At 37.7% G+C, this 16,150-nt stretch overlaps 2 protein-coding genes across 4 annotated transcripts; one reads left to right on the top strand and one right to left on the bottom strand.

Annotated features, from left to right (window-relative positions):
- The first annotated feature begins 398 nt into the window (after positions 1-398).
- tmub2 (transmembrane and ubiquitin-like domain containing 2) lies at positions 399-6,087 on the top strand. Of its 2 annotated transcripts, none has more exons than XM_079817652.1 (3): positions 399-679; positions 1,547-2,065; positions 4,403-6,087. In XM_079817652.1, exons 2-3 carry the CDS (start codon positions 1,563-1,565, stop codon positions 4,788-4,790), a joined length of 891 nt encoding a protein of 296 aa, XP_079673778.1. In that variant the 5' UTR covers positions 399-679; positions 1,547-1,562; the 3' UTR covers positions 4,791-6,087. The 2 variants fall into 2 exon arrangements, with proteins under 2 accessions (XP_079673778.1, XP_079673779.1); XM_079817653.1 differs by having other exon boundaries at positions 562-669.
- On the bottom strand, positions 6,070-16,054 carry atxn7l3a (ataxin 7 like 3a). 2 transcript variants are annotated; one of them, XM_079817631.1, is made up of 13 exons: positions 15,770-16,054; positions 15,066-15,176; positions 14,714-14,846; positions 14,444-14,615; positions 13,561-13,658; positions 12,040-12,062; positions 11,864-11,909; positions 11,708-11,745; positions 11,532-11,600; positions 10,578-10,621; positions 9,455-9,526; positions 7,606-7,742; positions 6,070-7,534 (listed from the first exon to the last, which is right to left on the bottom strand). In XM_079817631.1, the coding sequence occupies exons 2-13, from the start codon at positions 15,114-15,116 to the stop codon at positions 7,287-7,289; spliced, it is 1,131 nt and encodes a 376-aa protein (XP_079673757.1). In that variant the 5' UTR covers positions 15,117-15,176; positions 15,770-16,054; the 3' UTR covers positions 6,070-7,286. The 2 variants fall into 2 exon arrangements, with proteins under 2 accessions (XP_079673757.1, XP_079673758.1); XM_079817632.1 differs by lacking the exon at positions 9,455-9,526 and having other exon boundaries at positions 15,770-16,020.
- Between the last annotated feature and the right edge of the window lie 96 nt (positions 16,055-16,150).

Here is a 16,150-nt window from a genome sequence, read left to right as displayed (position 1 = left end):
TATTTTGAAGGCCTAGTCTCTATTTTAACCTGAAATACTGCAATAATAATAATAATAATAATAATAATAATAATAATAATAATAATTACAAAAAAAAAACTGGTATAATTTTCAATGGCAAAAATAGACTATAATTATTGCATACATATTAAAAAAATACCATCAAATCATCTCAAAATTTAAAATTTAAAAGAAAAAATATTATTGAAGAAAAATAAATTGCATTGGTTTTACTGGGGTGGAGGAAGTTTAACTTTTAGGTGCCCGGACACTTATGACCAGGAAGACAACCAATGCAACCCCTAAACGAAGAGCACCACAGGGTTAAATACCAAAAACAAAATGTGTATCTGTCCCAGAATTTGCATGCAACACGGAAATCTTGTGATTTCCCCATTACACACGTGGTTTTATACATTTTGTTTGTTTGCTTTTTTCTGGTAGAAGTGAGTGAGATATTGAACGTTACGTTGTTTTCACCAAAAACTTTACTTTGGTTTCAAACAATCACTGAACGTTTCGCCAACCACGTGACCTCCCCACTCTTCCCGAGAGTCAGCTGTGCGCGTGCGCGTGAGATTGTACGTGTGTTTATGTATTTCTATGCGAAGTGCTGTGTCTTGTAACTGGCGTAGGGACTAAAACAACGTCGACCCAGAATGATCTGAAGTAAGAGAAGGTAAATGTGCTGTGGTATATGTTTAGAGGGTATGTGTTATGTTAAAAAACGCGAATCAAGGTCGTCCTGTATCACTGCTAACGTTAACGTTACATGATTAGCTGCCTTCCCTTTCAGACAGATACAACAAAGCAGATCATTTTATTAAATATCTTTTCTGCTCTGTTTTCGTCTCGTTTGTGTTTAATATCGACCGTAACGCTTTTATATGCCCCGTGGGCGACATTAAATGTGTAACAGTGAAGGTTTGTTAAAGGTTTCGTGGCTTTAGCGGAAACCGCTAGCGAACCTTTAAGGTAACTTACGTTACAAACTGTCTGATAACAGTGTATTACAATCTAATGAGCTAATATATAACACAACAGAGGGATATTATCATTTTAATGCAGTACCACATTTCTTTTTTACTTTCAAAAGTAAAGTATATAACACTCAGTACTTGTGTGGCACCGGGCTTATTGTCTAATGCAGTTAAGAAGTGTGTCACTTTATGTTAGGTAACAGAGTTAGGGATATTTACGATGCACACAACTCACTGCTGTAGTTGTTTCTATCAGTTTAATAACTACACAACTAAAGTCGAATGTCACTTATACATACACAATTAATGACAAGAATTACCTATCATAAATGCCAGATAGTTCACCAAGGCTAAGATGCCTTACATGAAATTGTATTTGCTGAGCACTTCCAGAGGAAAATATTTGTATTTTTTCATTAAAATATTGCCTCTTTGGATTACATCCCTAAGCCCTGTTATGTGATTGAATAATGTAAACAAACAGTATTGTTGAATATCCTATTTCACTTAGAAATATGTGACATTACAGAAGTAAAATAGCTTGTGAATGTGTTTTATGTTGACAGGTCGAGAGGGGCTGGGATGGCGGTGTGTGCTCTAACTGTGCTTGACGGGCTCGGGGAGGAGGCTACGGCTTTGGGTGGTGTGGTCGTCCTGTTCCTGGCCCTGGTTCTTGCCTGGCTGTCTACCCACGTGGCTGACCGTGGAGATCACATTCTGGGGACCATTCTTACCGTAGGCGCCCATGCCTCCCTCATTGGCCTCGGGGGTCATGACAGTTATGCAAGCTCCCCTCCCAGCTCAGAGACCAGCGAGCAGCCGGACGAGGAGCCAGCAGAGGAGGAGAAACAAGAAGAGGGCGAGGGCCGGCCGGATGGGGGAGAGGACATGCCTGGAGAAGAGCTGCTGGATATTCAGGGTGGGAGGAAGAAAGTGAGCTCTGTTCAAGGTGATGAAAATGAAGAAGAGATGGAAGAGGAGTCAGAGGATGAGGCCACCAGCATCACGGTGAGACTGAAGTTTCTGAATGACACGGAGGAGCTGGCAGTGCTCAGACCGCAGGACACTGTTGGAGTGCTGAAGAGGTGAGTCGAACACACAGGAAGTAGTGAAAAAATATCCTAGTTATGATCTTGCATATGAATGGGAGAACTCACAATGCTCATGCTGTCAGCTGTAGCAAAGCAAAGCTCATATGTGTAGGTACAAAAACACCTGGCAAAGACGTCAGTTTATCGGCTGCACCAACATGAAAAATACTTTTATTTAAATATAGGGTGAATTCCATTATAATGTAATGAAATTGAATGAACTTAATAAAATTTAATGAAAAATGAGTACTCTGAAGGGTGTAGCTCAGTACTGTCTCTTATGCTTGAAGATGCGCATCATTGCAGAACTTGGACTGTGCAAAAAATATTAACTATTTTTATCCTTTTACGATATTCAATATATACCTTGATTTTTATGTATTTCAATTGTATGAAAAAACATAATTTCAACCAAACAGCTACAGTCCAGTTTAATTAGCATTTGTATATGATGATGCAAATGAATAGTTGAATGAGAATTTGGACTCTGATTCAACCTGATTCAATGAACTGATTCAACCTTAGCAACTCAAGGCCATTTTTGGTAAAGGTTTTTCTTTAAATGTAAGTGGAAACTAACATCTGGTCCCAAACTATCTATTACAAGAGTAGTTAAATGGTTAGTTTACCCAAAAATGAAAATGACCCCACCCTCAAGCCATCCTAGGTGTATATGACTTTCTTCTTTCAGACGAATACAAGTTATATCAAGTTATATTAAAAAGATCCTGGCTCTTCCAAGCTTTATAATGGCAGTGAATAGAGGGTGAGATTTTGAAGCCCAAAAAAAGAGTTCTGAAGTGAAGCGATGCGTTTGTGTAAGAAAAATATCCATATTTAAAACTTTAAAAACTAAAATAACTAGCTTCCGGTAGACGGCCTATGCAAGTCAAAAGTGTATCCCCTGGTGCGATGTAGGAGTAGCGCAAGCTTTGACGCCTCTCGCGGTTCAAACAAATAGGGCTGGACAACAAACTCAAGCTCCTCTTTTCGTATATCGAAAATCCTCCGACATTTCTCTTTAAAAATGTTCTAATTCATGACCGGTGTTTTGTTTTGCTCTGTATCCTCTGTGCTTCTGCGTTCATCAATACGTCAAGCGTCAGGTCAGAGGTTACTCTTATGGCGTAAGTCGACTTGCGTAGGCCGTCTACCAGAGGCTAGTTATTTTAGCTTTTAAAGTTTTAAATATGGATATTTTTCTTACACAAATGAATCGCTTTACTTCAGAAGGCCTTTATTAACCCCCTGGAGTTATAGGGGATCTCTTTTATGACGGATGGATGCACTTTTTTGGGCTTCAAAATCTCACCCTCTATTCACTGCCATTATAAAGCTTGGATTAGCCAGGACATTTTTTAATATAACTCTCAAGATTTTATTTGTCTGAAAGAAGAATGTCATATACACCTAGAATGACTCGAGGTTGAGTAAATCGTGGGGTAATTTTAATTTTTATCCCTATAAAATGTTTTTGCAAGATGTTTCTAATCTCTAAAATCTATCTGCTCAAAGATAACGTAAAAAACTGAATATTATTGCAATTTAAAATAAATGATTTTTGTGTAATTATAGTTTATTCCTGTGATGCTAAGCTGAATTTTTTACTCCAGTCTTCAGTGTCATATGACCCTTCAGAAATCATTCTAATCATAATAATATTTGTTCTTATCATCAATGTTGAAAACAGTTGTCAAGTCAAGTCAACTTTATTTATATAGCGCTTTTAACAATGTAGATTGTTTCAAAGCAGCTTTACAGTGTTAAACAGGAAAATAATGCAGCATAATTTTATTCAGCTGTATAGCCATTCTGGAAAAAACGCTGATGTCATCAGTTCATTTCAATTATCATACAGTGACAGTGTGGGCTTTAGATCAATAATTAGATCAGTAATTTAGATTAAATGGTTAATTTAGTTTATTAATTAGATTTATTTCGATAAATCTATTTATTTCGTTAAGCAGTTGTGCTGCTTAACGTTTTTGTGGAAACCATGATGTATTTATTTCAGTATTCTTTGATGAATAGAAAGTTCATAAGAACAGCATTTATTGAAAATAAATGTCTTTGGTCTTATTGACACAACTTTTGAACAGTAGTGTAATTTTAAATGTTTACATTTTGTATGTTTAACATTTAATACTAGAAAAGATGATTCATTAATTAAAATACTTTATGCAATATCTTTCACACGCGAGTAGTCCACAATGTTTCGCTGTCCACATGACCATCTCACTCAGCTTGCAAGTCACAAGCAAAAAGCAAAGTATGTAAGCATCTTGTTTCTCTTGTTTAGTAATGATTTTTCTCCCTCTCTCTCTCTCTCAGTAAGTACTTCTCTGGCCGTGAACATCAGATTAAACTAATCTATCAGGGCCAGCTGTTACAGGACCCCCAGCGCTCTCTCCTGTCCCTCAACATCACCCATAACAGCGTGCTGCACTGTCACATCTCTCAAGCCCAGGCGCTGCGCGAGGCGGCCGCCGAGGAGAACCCTCGAGCCGGGAGAGGCTCCATGCTCAGCGGGGGCCTGCGGTCGGCTGGCCTGGCTCTCAGCACGGGAAGCCTGGTGGTCCCCGTGTTCGTGGTGCTGCTTGCCGTGGTCTGGTACTTCCGAATCAACTACCGCCAGCTTTTCACTGCCCCGGCCACCATCTCTTTGGTTGGGGTCACGGTCTTCTTCAGCTTCCTCATCTTCGGCATGCACAGTCGATGAGAAGACAAATTGAGATGCCAATGTTAGGGAGAACGAAACAATAGGACGTGAAAATAAGCAGTCAGTGGTAGCCGAGAAAGTTCTCAGGGAGCCCTCGAGGGTTCTGGTGCCATTTAGACGACTGAAGTCGTGTGCGGGGTGAGAGTGTGCGCTAGTGCTTTCAGCTTTGTGAGCAGCAACACTGCTGTATAATTTAGCTTCTTGGGAAAAAAAATTAGCTTTATAATTATTTAATCTCAGCCTAAAGCGTAGCTTCTCTGTGTAAAGAGAAGTCGGGATCCCATGTCTGACTTTTATTTTAGAGGAATTGCTGATGGTTTTTATCTCATCTTCACCGGTATTAGCACCACTATCATCTGTATTATGAAGAGAAAAAAAAGTCTTATTGCACACATAACAGCTGTGATGTACCATTTAGCAGATGTTGTGAGGCATCAATTTCCTTTTTCATTTACTCATCTGACTTTTGATGTTTGTGATCGAAGGATTTTTTGTTTCTTTTGCCAGTTGAAATCTGTATTTATTTCAAACACGTTTCTACATGACAGTCTGGTTCAGCATGTCTGCTGCTAGTTACAACTCATAGTAATCAATTAGGAGTTTCATACTTGAAGATTTTACATGCAAGCCACACAGAAGCAACTGGACCGCTATAGTCTAAAGAGTCTATAGAAAACTCACTGCATTAATAGGCGATTCATATGTGACTGACAACAAAGCAAATAATTTCTTGTTCTGTGTACAATCTGTATATAAGCAATATATTTACTGTAGATAAATCAAGAGAGTTGTGGAGGAACCTTAAAACTCTCTGACAATGTGATGGTTCTCGAATGAATGGGTCACACTTTTTCTCAGTATTGTCAGAATTAGGGGGGACACTGGTCTGGTATTCTCACCATTGCTTTAACACAACCAGCACCTCTTTAATTAAAATGCTTTTTGTTTTTGCTTTGATGCAGTAATTCAGAATAAAATAGCTCATCTTTGAAAAACAGTTGTTGTGCTTATCCACACACAATTAACACCATTAACAAATCTCGGATGAGGTTTAAAGGGAAGATTCCCATATGGGTACAGACATGCATGGCTTCAGCGGAACACAAAATATATTTTGAAAATCATTGGGAACCAAACAATATATTTAAGCCCATTGATTTCCGCTGTATGGAGAGAACGCATTTCTCAAAATATCTTCATTTTCCATAGAAGAGTCACACAAGGTTTGGTTATGTGAAGACAATCTTTTTGAGAATTAGTTACTTTGTGAGAACAAAGAAATTGTGAATCCTGAGACATTTATTTAGAATATTACAGAGATACTACAGTCCATTGAGAGACAGAGCAATAACTCATCACAGAAGAAAAATCCACCCACAGCAATGATAAGCTGTACCATGTTTTGTTTTCCCCTCCATCATGCAGACATTTCCATTCACGCTCTCCGGTTATTTAAACTTAAAGCAACAAAATTCACAAACAGCTCAATGACAAAAATAAAACTCTACGAAAAAAAGACAATAAGGTGTCTAAATGGGCTGGATTTGATCCATTTTTAAGTGCATTTTAAATTACGATTTGCATTTCTGACAAACTTTTTTTTTTTTAACCAAACATATTTCATACAAAACAGGCTGATATCTAACATAACATAGTAAGTGCTCTAAGGATCACCAAACTCTTCAGTCATTTACATTTTGTAATCCAAGAAAATGCATACGTTCGGCCAGAGATGAAAGATTGAGGAATCAAAAAGCCATGATTATAAAAAAAAAAAAAGACAAACATTCACAGGCAGATTAAATAAATAGAGTTATCAGACCAGAAAAAATAGCCATGACAACAAACAAGAATATTAACTATTATATATTAAATAAAGCAATACAAAAGGCAAATGATTGTGTACCCACAGATTTGGCAGAAAGCTGTCGTAGCACTATGCAAGTCCGTTATTTAGCAAGACATTGTCAAGAGAGTGAGTAATAGTTGTTTTGCAGAAAGCAGCTGAGATCAACAGGTTGCAGTAGCATTAGCAAGACAATATGATGAAAAGACCATATTGAGGAGGACATTGCACAGATTAACCAACTGTATTACATGAGCCACCAGGGACAAAATATTTGCAACAACCCATTCACTCGTGCACACCATGGCACATTTTCATGTGTCACTGTAAACCCAAATCTCATGTATACATACAGACAAGAGTATGCAATGCCAGTGAACTGCATAGCAAAATTAAAACAAAAATCACATTTAGTCACAAAAACACTCACTTTTCACTGTGCAACACTGTGCCGTAACAAATGTTCTCATATGCCCATGAAATTCATTTCTGAAATGCCACCCAGACCTTGCCTCTCTTACATGTTCAGCAGTGAGTGTCTTGTCTCATTCATCTACCTTGAAATGGTAAAACCCAGAGATCATACAAGGACTCGTCAAGTCAGTCATGAATCATGATCAGAAAATGTGTGTGTAAGTGTTCAAGGTTCATTAGTTCAGGTCATCGTAGATGCTAGGGGCTGGAGGAACTGGCAGTTTTGGTCGCTTTTTACGATTGGACAAGCCCAGTGCATTCTGGGAGCTGCTACTACCGCTACCGCTCCCACCGCCAGCTACCCTGTCTCCTCTCTCTCGTTCCTGCCCTTTGTCCCTCTCTCCTCCACCTCCAGCAGCAGTCAGAGACAACGTGCTGGGCTTCTTCTTTTTCTTAGGTCTCTTAGATTCAGAGTTATTGGTGCCTGAGAATGAGACGGCAAATAAGTGAAACAGATAAAAGTGTTGTTTTTAAAAGCCTTCTTGAAAAACTCACTGGCTTTTGAAGATGCAGAGTCTGACGGTGAGATATCAGAGGAGCCGTCCCATTGGAGACGGGACATGATGAGCTGGCCATCAGGGGCATCATAGCCATCGTTTTCCAGCATTGTATCTGAGTCGGGTAGTGTCGACCTATCAAACAGGATGCAAGATATGAATACACAATGACAAATGCTGAATAAGGACATGGTTTACCGAGAACCCCAGTTCAAAGAAACAACCAACAGATCTAAAAACTGAAGAGACATTTGCTGATGATCTGATTCCTTTGTCACCCATTATTCTACAGGTTAAAACTGCACATTGAATAATTACTAAAATTGTGAAGCTAAAGAGCTTGCTCTGGATGACAGCATCTGCGAAGTGCATTACGTGTAAATGAGTCTACAAAAGCAGAATATTATGCCGAGGTAATGAATGAAATGGACTAGCAACATTGAGCTTCTTTATGAAAAAGGAAAACAAAGCTTGAGCAGGAAATAAAATTACCATAACTGACATCACTGCGGTGGTAACGCTTTAAGATAAGGTCTCATTTGTTAACATGAACTAACAATGAGCAATACATTTCTTTACATAATTTATTAACCTTTGTTAATAGTTAATAGGACTGTAACGATACACTCGTGTCACGATTCGATACATATCACGATACGATATTATTATATGGTAAACTGTTAACAAAAAAATATACTGTTGATTTAAATGATAAATTGGTGACACCATAATACAAATATTCATGATTCTGAAGCTGAAAGCGAATTATTTTAGACGGATATGCTCGCACTCTGTCACTGACTTTTTACTGGTAAAATAAGACATTTGGCATTATCAGGACCCACAAATATTCCCCCAATGCCTTATTATACATTATATTCAACATTATATATAGTAGTTTAATGTAGTACAGACACTAAAACTCTGTAAATCTTGTAATTTTTATTTTGGGTGAACTATACACAATACAGTCACTTTACATGATACATATTGTTGCATTTTTGTATTGCGATATATTGTTACACCCCTAGTAGTTAACATGAACAAATAATGAAGAACAACTATATTAAGGCTGGAATACACTACACTTAATATCTGAACAGATTTTAAAACACTAGACATAAACATGTCAACTGGTGTCAAAATGGTTACAGAGCAAAACAGGGCATCATACACGAAAGTCTGTTAAGTGTGTGATCCTTGGTCATTTTGTTCAGTCATTCTGAACACAACAAACTCACAGAAACATACACTTTGTTCCCAGACAGCAACATAGTGTCTGCCCAGATCTGGTACTTGTGGATTCCACGTGTCCAAAAAAAGAGGTCTGTGCACATCATACACTATGCCATTTTCTGTGAGATCTGTCAACTTTACCTGCCCAAAATTTTCGCACTTTCCGTAACTAATACTGACTCCTCCAGATTGCAAATCAGGGCAAGAATCTTAAAACAAATTGTGTAGTGTAGTCCAGTCTTTAGTTCACAATGCATTAACTAATGTTAACAGATACAACTTTTGATTTTAAAATAAGTAACTACGGTTAATAATTTATTGTATTATTCATTGTTAGTTGGTATTAATTAATGTAATTAACTAATGGTAACAAATAAAACCTTATTGTAAAATGTTACGTCACACATTTTTAAAACAATACAGCAGACTAGGCTGGTGTGCCTCAGGTCTCAATATTAGGACCTATTCGTTTTTCACTATTTTGTTCAGACAGCTGCTAAAAAATCACAAGCTTGATGAAAAAGGATGTATATTAAGAGAGGGAAGGAAAGGAAAGCGGGTGGGTACATTGATTCTTTTCTGTCAGGGTTGGGAAAAGGGGTGAAACTCACGCGGACGGCCCAAGGAGGAAGACCCTGACTGCCCTCCTCTGTTCGTCCGTGTGCTGGGGACACCGCTGGGACCTGCCAGGACACAACGTGGCATTACGCACTGCACCAGAGACAATGAGGGGGCGAGAGACTAGGTGAACACCGCCAGCAGGATTCGAAAGGGGGCTCTAGAGTTAGATACTAGCAATTAGGGAAGGGGGTTTCAGTGCTGGCTGATGTTCAACAAGTCTCTTGCTTTGTAAAAACAGGCAGTGCTTTGAAACAACCTTTGACCGTTCAATTGGGAAATGGTGTACTCTTATGTCCAATTGGAATGGAGACAGATTATTTCAATTATACGTTTTAAAATAAGAGAGGCCAAATCAAATGACACAGGAAAGAAAACTGAAAAGTGGACACCAATCAAAAAATTGGAGTTTAGATGGAGTTGCCAGTTGTGTTCCTTAAAATCAGTCCCAACATAACATGATCATTTCCATTTACACAAATGTAAAAGATCATGTGTTTACACATCACATGCACAATCAATCTTTGGCTCTAAAGCAACACACACACACACACACGCTCTCAAAACTCGAAGAGTGAAAACCTATGTCCCCCTTTCACCGTACTTCTGATCACATGACAGGATTCATCAGAGGAATGGTTCACTTGAAAAGGGTTTCATTTTCTTAATTTGTTCACCATATAATTCTAATGATTTTATTTCAATTACTAATTAAATCAGTATATTCATTTTTTTTGTTATCCAAATATGTTCATAACTACTCTATCTAGTTCTCCATCTAAATTAATCCAAGGTTAAAAGCAGCATTAACACTAAGTTTTAAAATACTTAGTTTAAACATGTGCAAAGCCCTTAAATCTCCTAGACTGGTTTCACAGATGTTTCAGCCTTCAGCTGCAAGTTTTTATTCCTCATAATATATGCCTGCAGTGGAAAAATACTTACTTTTTCTGCTGGCCAAGGAAAGACAAACTTGGTCATAGTCAATAAGGTAATGGAAAGAAGTTCTAAATGTCAGTAGACTGTGTGTACCACAGTGTGCATTTGTAAAAATAAATCACAGATATTTATTTTTATGGTTTCCTGTTAGTTCAAAAACATGGATTGAATTCTTACCGAGTGCACATCTTCTTTGTGTGCTCTGATACAACCCCACATTGCTGAGGAAAAAGAAGGCCTGTTAGCAAGATGGAAACTCCAGTGGTTGACCAATATGACAGATAGATGATATAATGAATACAATAATAGAATGTAATGATAGCAGGCAAGACAGCTGAACTGAAACTGAATACTTATTTCACACATTATTTTTAAAAAAACTAATCACTGAAATTTGATGTTGGTAGATTTTGTACATGACAAAAGGGGGAAGTACCACTTCTGATAACGGTCAACTAGGCACATTGACCAGCTGATCCTAGTAATTGTAAATGATCAAACTATCAGTTGATTGCTATTTGGTTGTTTCTTATTGGTCTAAATTAGTGACATGTCAGATTACACTTTACATTAAAGGGAGAGTTCACCCAAAAATGAAAATTCTGTCATCATCATTTACATCATTTAGCAGATCTTGCCCCTCATTGACTACCATTGAAGAAGAAAAAATACTAATGAAGTCAATGGGGGTGAGATCTGCTAAATGATGACAGAATTTTCATTTTTGGGTGAACTATCCCTGTACTGATCCTTTTTAATTGTCACCACAAAACAAGTATTATTTTATTCAGGTACATAATCTTCAAATATTAATATTTTAAATTAACTGCATTTTAATCTGAAAAATAGCTATATGATGGAAAAAATGTCAAGAGTCGAAATAGAAGATATTATATTACATAAACAAACAAAATTAGTAATTTATTATTAAGATTTTTTTTTAATTACATTTTGAAGATGAATTAAATTTCCACTGCCATTAATCATTAAAAGATTTGTTAATTTTAAGACTTTTATTTGTAAGCCTAAACACAATGTGTAGGTAACTGATGAGCCTCTACTTTGTAATTTTTGTTAGTATTTATTTTCATTTTGGAAGAAAAACAATATTGTATGGTAAATAGTACTTACCGTAGTCAGTATGGATCGCAGCTCCTCAGGTCCCAAAGTCTCATAACTAATGCCAGAGCTGTAGTTATACTACATGAGTGAGAAAGTGAAACAATATTGCTGTAATACTACAGTTATTAATGCAATAGTGAAAGTGATGACCAAAGTTAAAATACTTTTTTAGCTTATCATCTCACCTTGTACAGGTCTGGATTAACACTACTGCTGAGCTCTCCTGCAGTCAGACAAAAAGACACTCATAACATGTTCAAGTGAAGCCTGGCACCTGTCAAATAGTGCACTAAGTGGATAAACAACTCCTAAAAGTTAGGTTCAATCAGAATAAAACCAACCATTCTTGTGCTTTAGGGATTTGGATCTCCTGGGAGAGTTTGGATTCTAAGATACACAAATAACATTTTCAATATCCAATATTTACAAGCTAAACACAAATTATAAAAAGTATTATACTTTAGAATATTTGGCTTGCATTTTTAACAAGTACATGTCTCAAAAAAAAGTTGTATACCTTTTCTGACTTTCTCTTCTTGGCTGTGAAAATAAGCAGTTAATAAACTGTTATTCGTGATTATTGAAATCAAGGTTTCACTAAATAAAACAAAACAATGTGGCAGTGGGGTAAACCTTTGGAGGCAAACAGCTAGTGCTGGGCGGTATACCGGTTCATACCGAATACCGGTATTTATTTATTTTATGATATGAATTTTGATGATACCGCTATACCGGTATATGTCGCTTAAACAACGTTCGGAACGCGGCGCAGCGCGTCATTGTTTGAGAGGGGACCCATTTCATTGATGCACTGTAGTAAGGAGCAGTCAGAGCACAGTTGAGATCGCATTAACAGCACAGCCTATGGCTGAATCCTATACTCTCATTCATTATTCCTCATGTTATCACTTTATTTGAAGGAGTGAATGAAAACGTGCGTGAAGTCGGACAGGCAATGTGTGTACATCGGCTGTACACTCGTTATTGCGGTGCAATGGGATAGAATGAGTGCACTCAATAACGTCCACTAGGGTTTCAGACACCACTAAAAAGAGCTGCCCCCTCCAAATAATGCTATATTTGAGGTTATGTGGGGCGATTTCGAATTCAGCCCATGATTATAGTGGAGAATTCGAACTACACGCGGCGCGAGAGAGAGAGAGAGCGGTTTCTGCGCGGAGCGCCGCCATGGGTTTAACAACGCTCACCACATGGATCGTATAGCACTGATATAGACCAGAGCGAGCGCATTTTCATTTTTATGGACATTTTTCATAAAATCTAGTGCTCTAGACATGAACCAGAAGCGTGTGTGCGCGCATATTTCATCACGTCTTATTAAAATGAAATGTATGCACTGATTACACTGATACAACCGTATGTCTGATCACGAACGCGCTGACACGATGGATTATTCTGCTACACAAAAGACAATGATGTAAATTAATAAATAAACTGACAATTCAAAGAAGAATGGGCAAAAAAGTAACTGCTTTATTCTTTCTGTGTTTAACTGATGTGTGTCATTAGTTCAGAGAGTGCTCTTAAATGTATTGCAAATATCCGCGTTTCTCCTCGTTTTGGCAGTTTGTTGTTATATAGGGTTAGATTTTTAAAATGCTTAAGGTGCCCTCAACTCAACTTTTAATATTCAGGTGTCTGTAAGTATGACTCTGGGTGTGTTGCAGGTCTGTGTTTTATTGGTTGTTGTCTCTCCACGGCATCATTTTGTGGGGCTTTGCAAACCTTTATAAACTCTATTAACTCTTTATTAACTTATAAAATTTTTCTACAATATTCACTCATCATGACAGTAAAACAGGGTATTCTAGTCAATCTCCTGCAGTAGGCTATTTCCTCTTAATCAGTAGAAAATGTGATTAACACCCAGTCATGCACAGGGGAAAAAATACCGTCGTATACCGTGAAACCGATATAATTTAGAAAAATACCGTGATATACATTTTTGGTCATACCGCCCAGCACTACAAACAGCGGTGTGGGTAGTGAGGGGGGCAGACAGACAGGAGGAGCTCACCTTTCTTTTCTGAACCATAGGACCAGTCGTTGTCATTGATATCGTCATTGTCTTCCTGATCACTTTCTGACTTGCTTGTGTGGTTGCTACTGGCTATTCTATAAATAAAAAATAAAAATAAAAAAAAGAGCAGAACAACAGCCTTCAATGCTTTGCAATTTCTCTAGAATTTCCCCTCAAGGATCAATAAAATCTCTCCATCTGGCAGAAAGTCTATGTGTTATCCATGGAAACTAATGATTAGAAATGTGTCCCGACACCCCCCAACTTATATTATATATTTAATAATATATTTTTAAAATATGCACACATTCAATATTATTTGTCTTTCTAATATACAAAAAATGCGAAATGTTTCTCGTCACTTCAAATTCAGTTACGATTTACATATTTTCAATTCACAATGGTGAAATTTCATAAAACTGTTGATTAGTTTGCATCATATTACTGTCAGTCACTGAAGGTTTATATCTTAAAACAGTAAAACTAAAGCTTCACATTGGAATTTGCATTAACAGTTAAACCCCCCTTCTTTGATTGGCCATCTTAATTATTCTGACTGACAGGGACAAGCACTGTTAGACCGCTGAGAAAAAGTAAAACTTATAACGTTTTGTTATCCTAGCAACAAACAGAGCGGTGCATAATTGAGTATAGCAGAGCAGCATCAAGAGTATCAAATATTGGGGGGGGGGGGGGGGGGGGGGGGTTGGTTACAATTTGGCCATATCTAATTCCCTTCTTAATGCATTATTAACAAACATGAACTAACAATATATTCTTACAGCATGTATTAACCTTTGTTAATGTTAGGTAATACACATTTTCATGTAAGTTCACATGTATAAGAGAGCTAAATAGTGTGACTTCACAGTCCACTGACCTGCGGTTGGCTATTCGGCTGCTGTTACGGCCCATCCCAAGACACTTCTCCAGATGAGGAGCAAAACGAGAGGCCGCGATACTTCGGCTGCAATTGGGACACACGCACTCCTTATTCTTCCACTGGTTGTACACCTGCCCAAAGATGTCTACACCTGGCTGGTCCACTATTTCTACATCAGCAAAAGCATATAATACAGACAAATTTTGAAACCATGCATCCCATGTTTTAGGAATAATCAATTTGTGTATTTTCATGTGATTGACTCACCGAAATCCTTCATACTTTCTTGGTCCGTATCATCCAGGAAGAAATAGCCCTGTTTGACTGCCCTGTGCACCTCAAAGCACAGCCCTAAACAGGCATCTTCCACTAGGTCAGAGTAAACATCATGAGCCAAGGCCTAAAAAAAGGAGAGATGAATCATACGAGTTAAATAAATGAACATATGAAATTATATATCTTATGATACAGGCTACTTTGGGGGCCTGGGTTAAAGGCACACACATTTTACATTACATTGTATGCGAATTTTAGTGGTTAGCCTGTATAAAACCATTCTTATGTAAACAGATGCATTTAGATGAACACAAAAAAACAGAACAACAAAAAAATCCTTTACCTCTAGCTTGGTGTTATCCAGGCCTGACAGAGACATATCCTCCATTTTCATTTGCAACAACTATTGTAGTGGATCTCTCATGTTCGACAATAGAGAATGGGGTGGAAAACACTGAAAAACACAAAGCCCATTACATCACAAATATGATATCCATAGTGTCTTCGTCCAGCCTTTGAATTAAGAGATTCAGCATATCAAAATGTGAGTTTTTGAAAACACTTTAAACAGCGGCTAATTTGTCAATCGTAAATGGTTTTATATCCATTAAATGTTTTTTTCTTAAAATGCAAATACTATAACGTCTTCTAGGCTATAACGTCCATTTCATAACATGTTTGTCATATTTATAAATGTGCTCCCATGTTCAACAAACTGATATATAGAGGGAATACGGTGAACAAGGGCGGGCACTGCAATTGTCCAGTAAAACAGCAGTCCAGTATGATAAACGAGGATCAATAACCACTGTGTATTTAAACCTAATAAAAACTGTTGAACACAAATGAACACAGTCACTGTAAACATAGTTGACAGGTACTTCTGGCGGACTGCCCTGTTTTCTCTATCATATTATTTCCCATATGGGCGGGTTTTGGCAACATTGTTTCAAAACCGCTGGGAAATGTGGTACACAGTAGTAACTGACGCCGCGCGAAATAAAGCATATTTGTCGCGCTACTTGTTTAAATTGTATTTATACTTACCAAGACAGAACGGGCCGGTTCTTGTGTCATTCACTGACCCGCTGTTAGACGACATAGAACAAACAGGCTCAAAATGAACGTACTTATGAAGATAATCTGAAAATGTTATCTTGTTATAAACTACTAGATATCTGGTTGATTAAGTCACTCGTCTCGAGGACAGATGATGTTTGAAAATAAAACGCTGCTGCCATTTTGGCTCCAGTAAGGCATCACTAGTCTAATACCGATCTAGGTGGCACATCGATTCTACTGCCTCGAATTCGTTCCTATTAATGTGTGTGTGTGTGTGTGTGTATGAGAGAGAGAGAGAGAGAGCGAGAGAGAGAGAGAGTATTTTTACGGTCTATGGTGTAGTACACACACAGACATATACACTAT

The sequence above is a fragment of the Gobio gobio genome (assembly GCF_949357685.1).
Source record: "Gobio gobio genome assembly, chromosome: 1".
Lineage (NCBI taxonomy): Eukaryota > Metazoa > Chordata > Actinopteri > Cypriniformes > Gobionidae > Gobio > Gobio gobio.
This window is presented reverse-complemented; position numbering and strand designations above follow the sequence as displayed.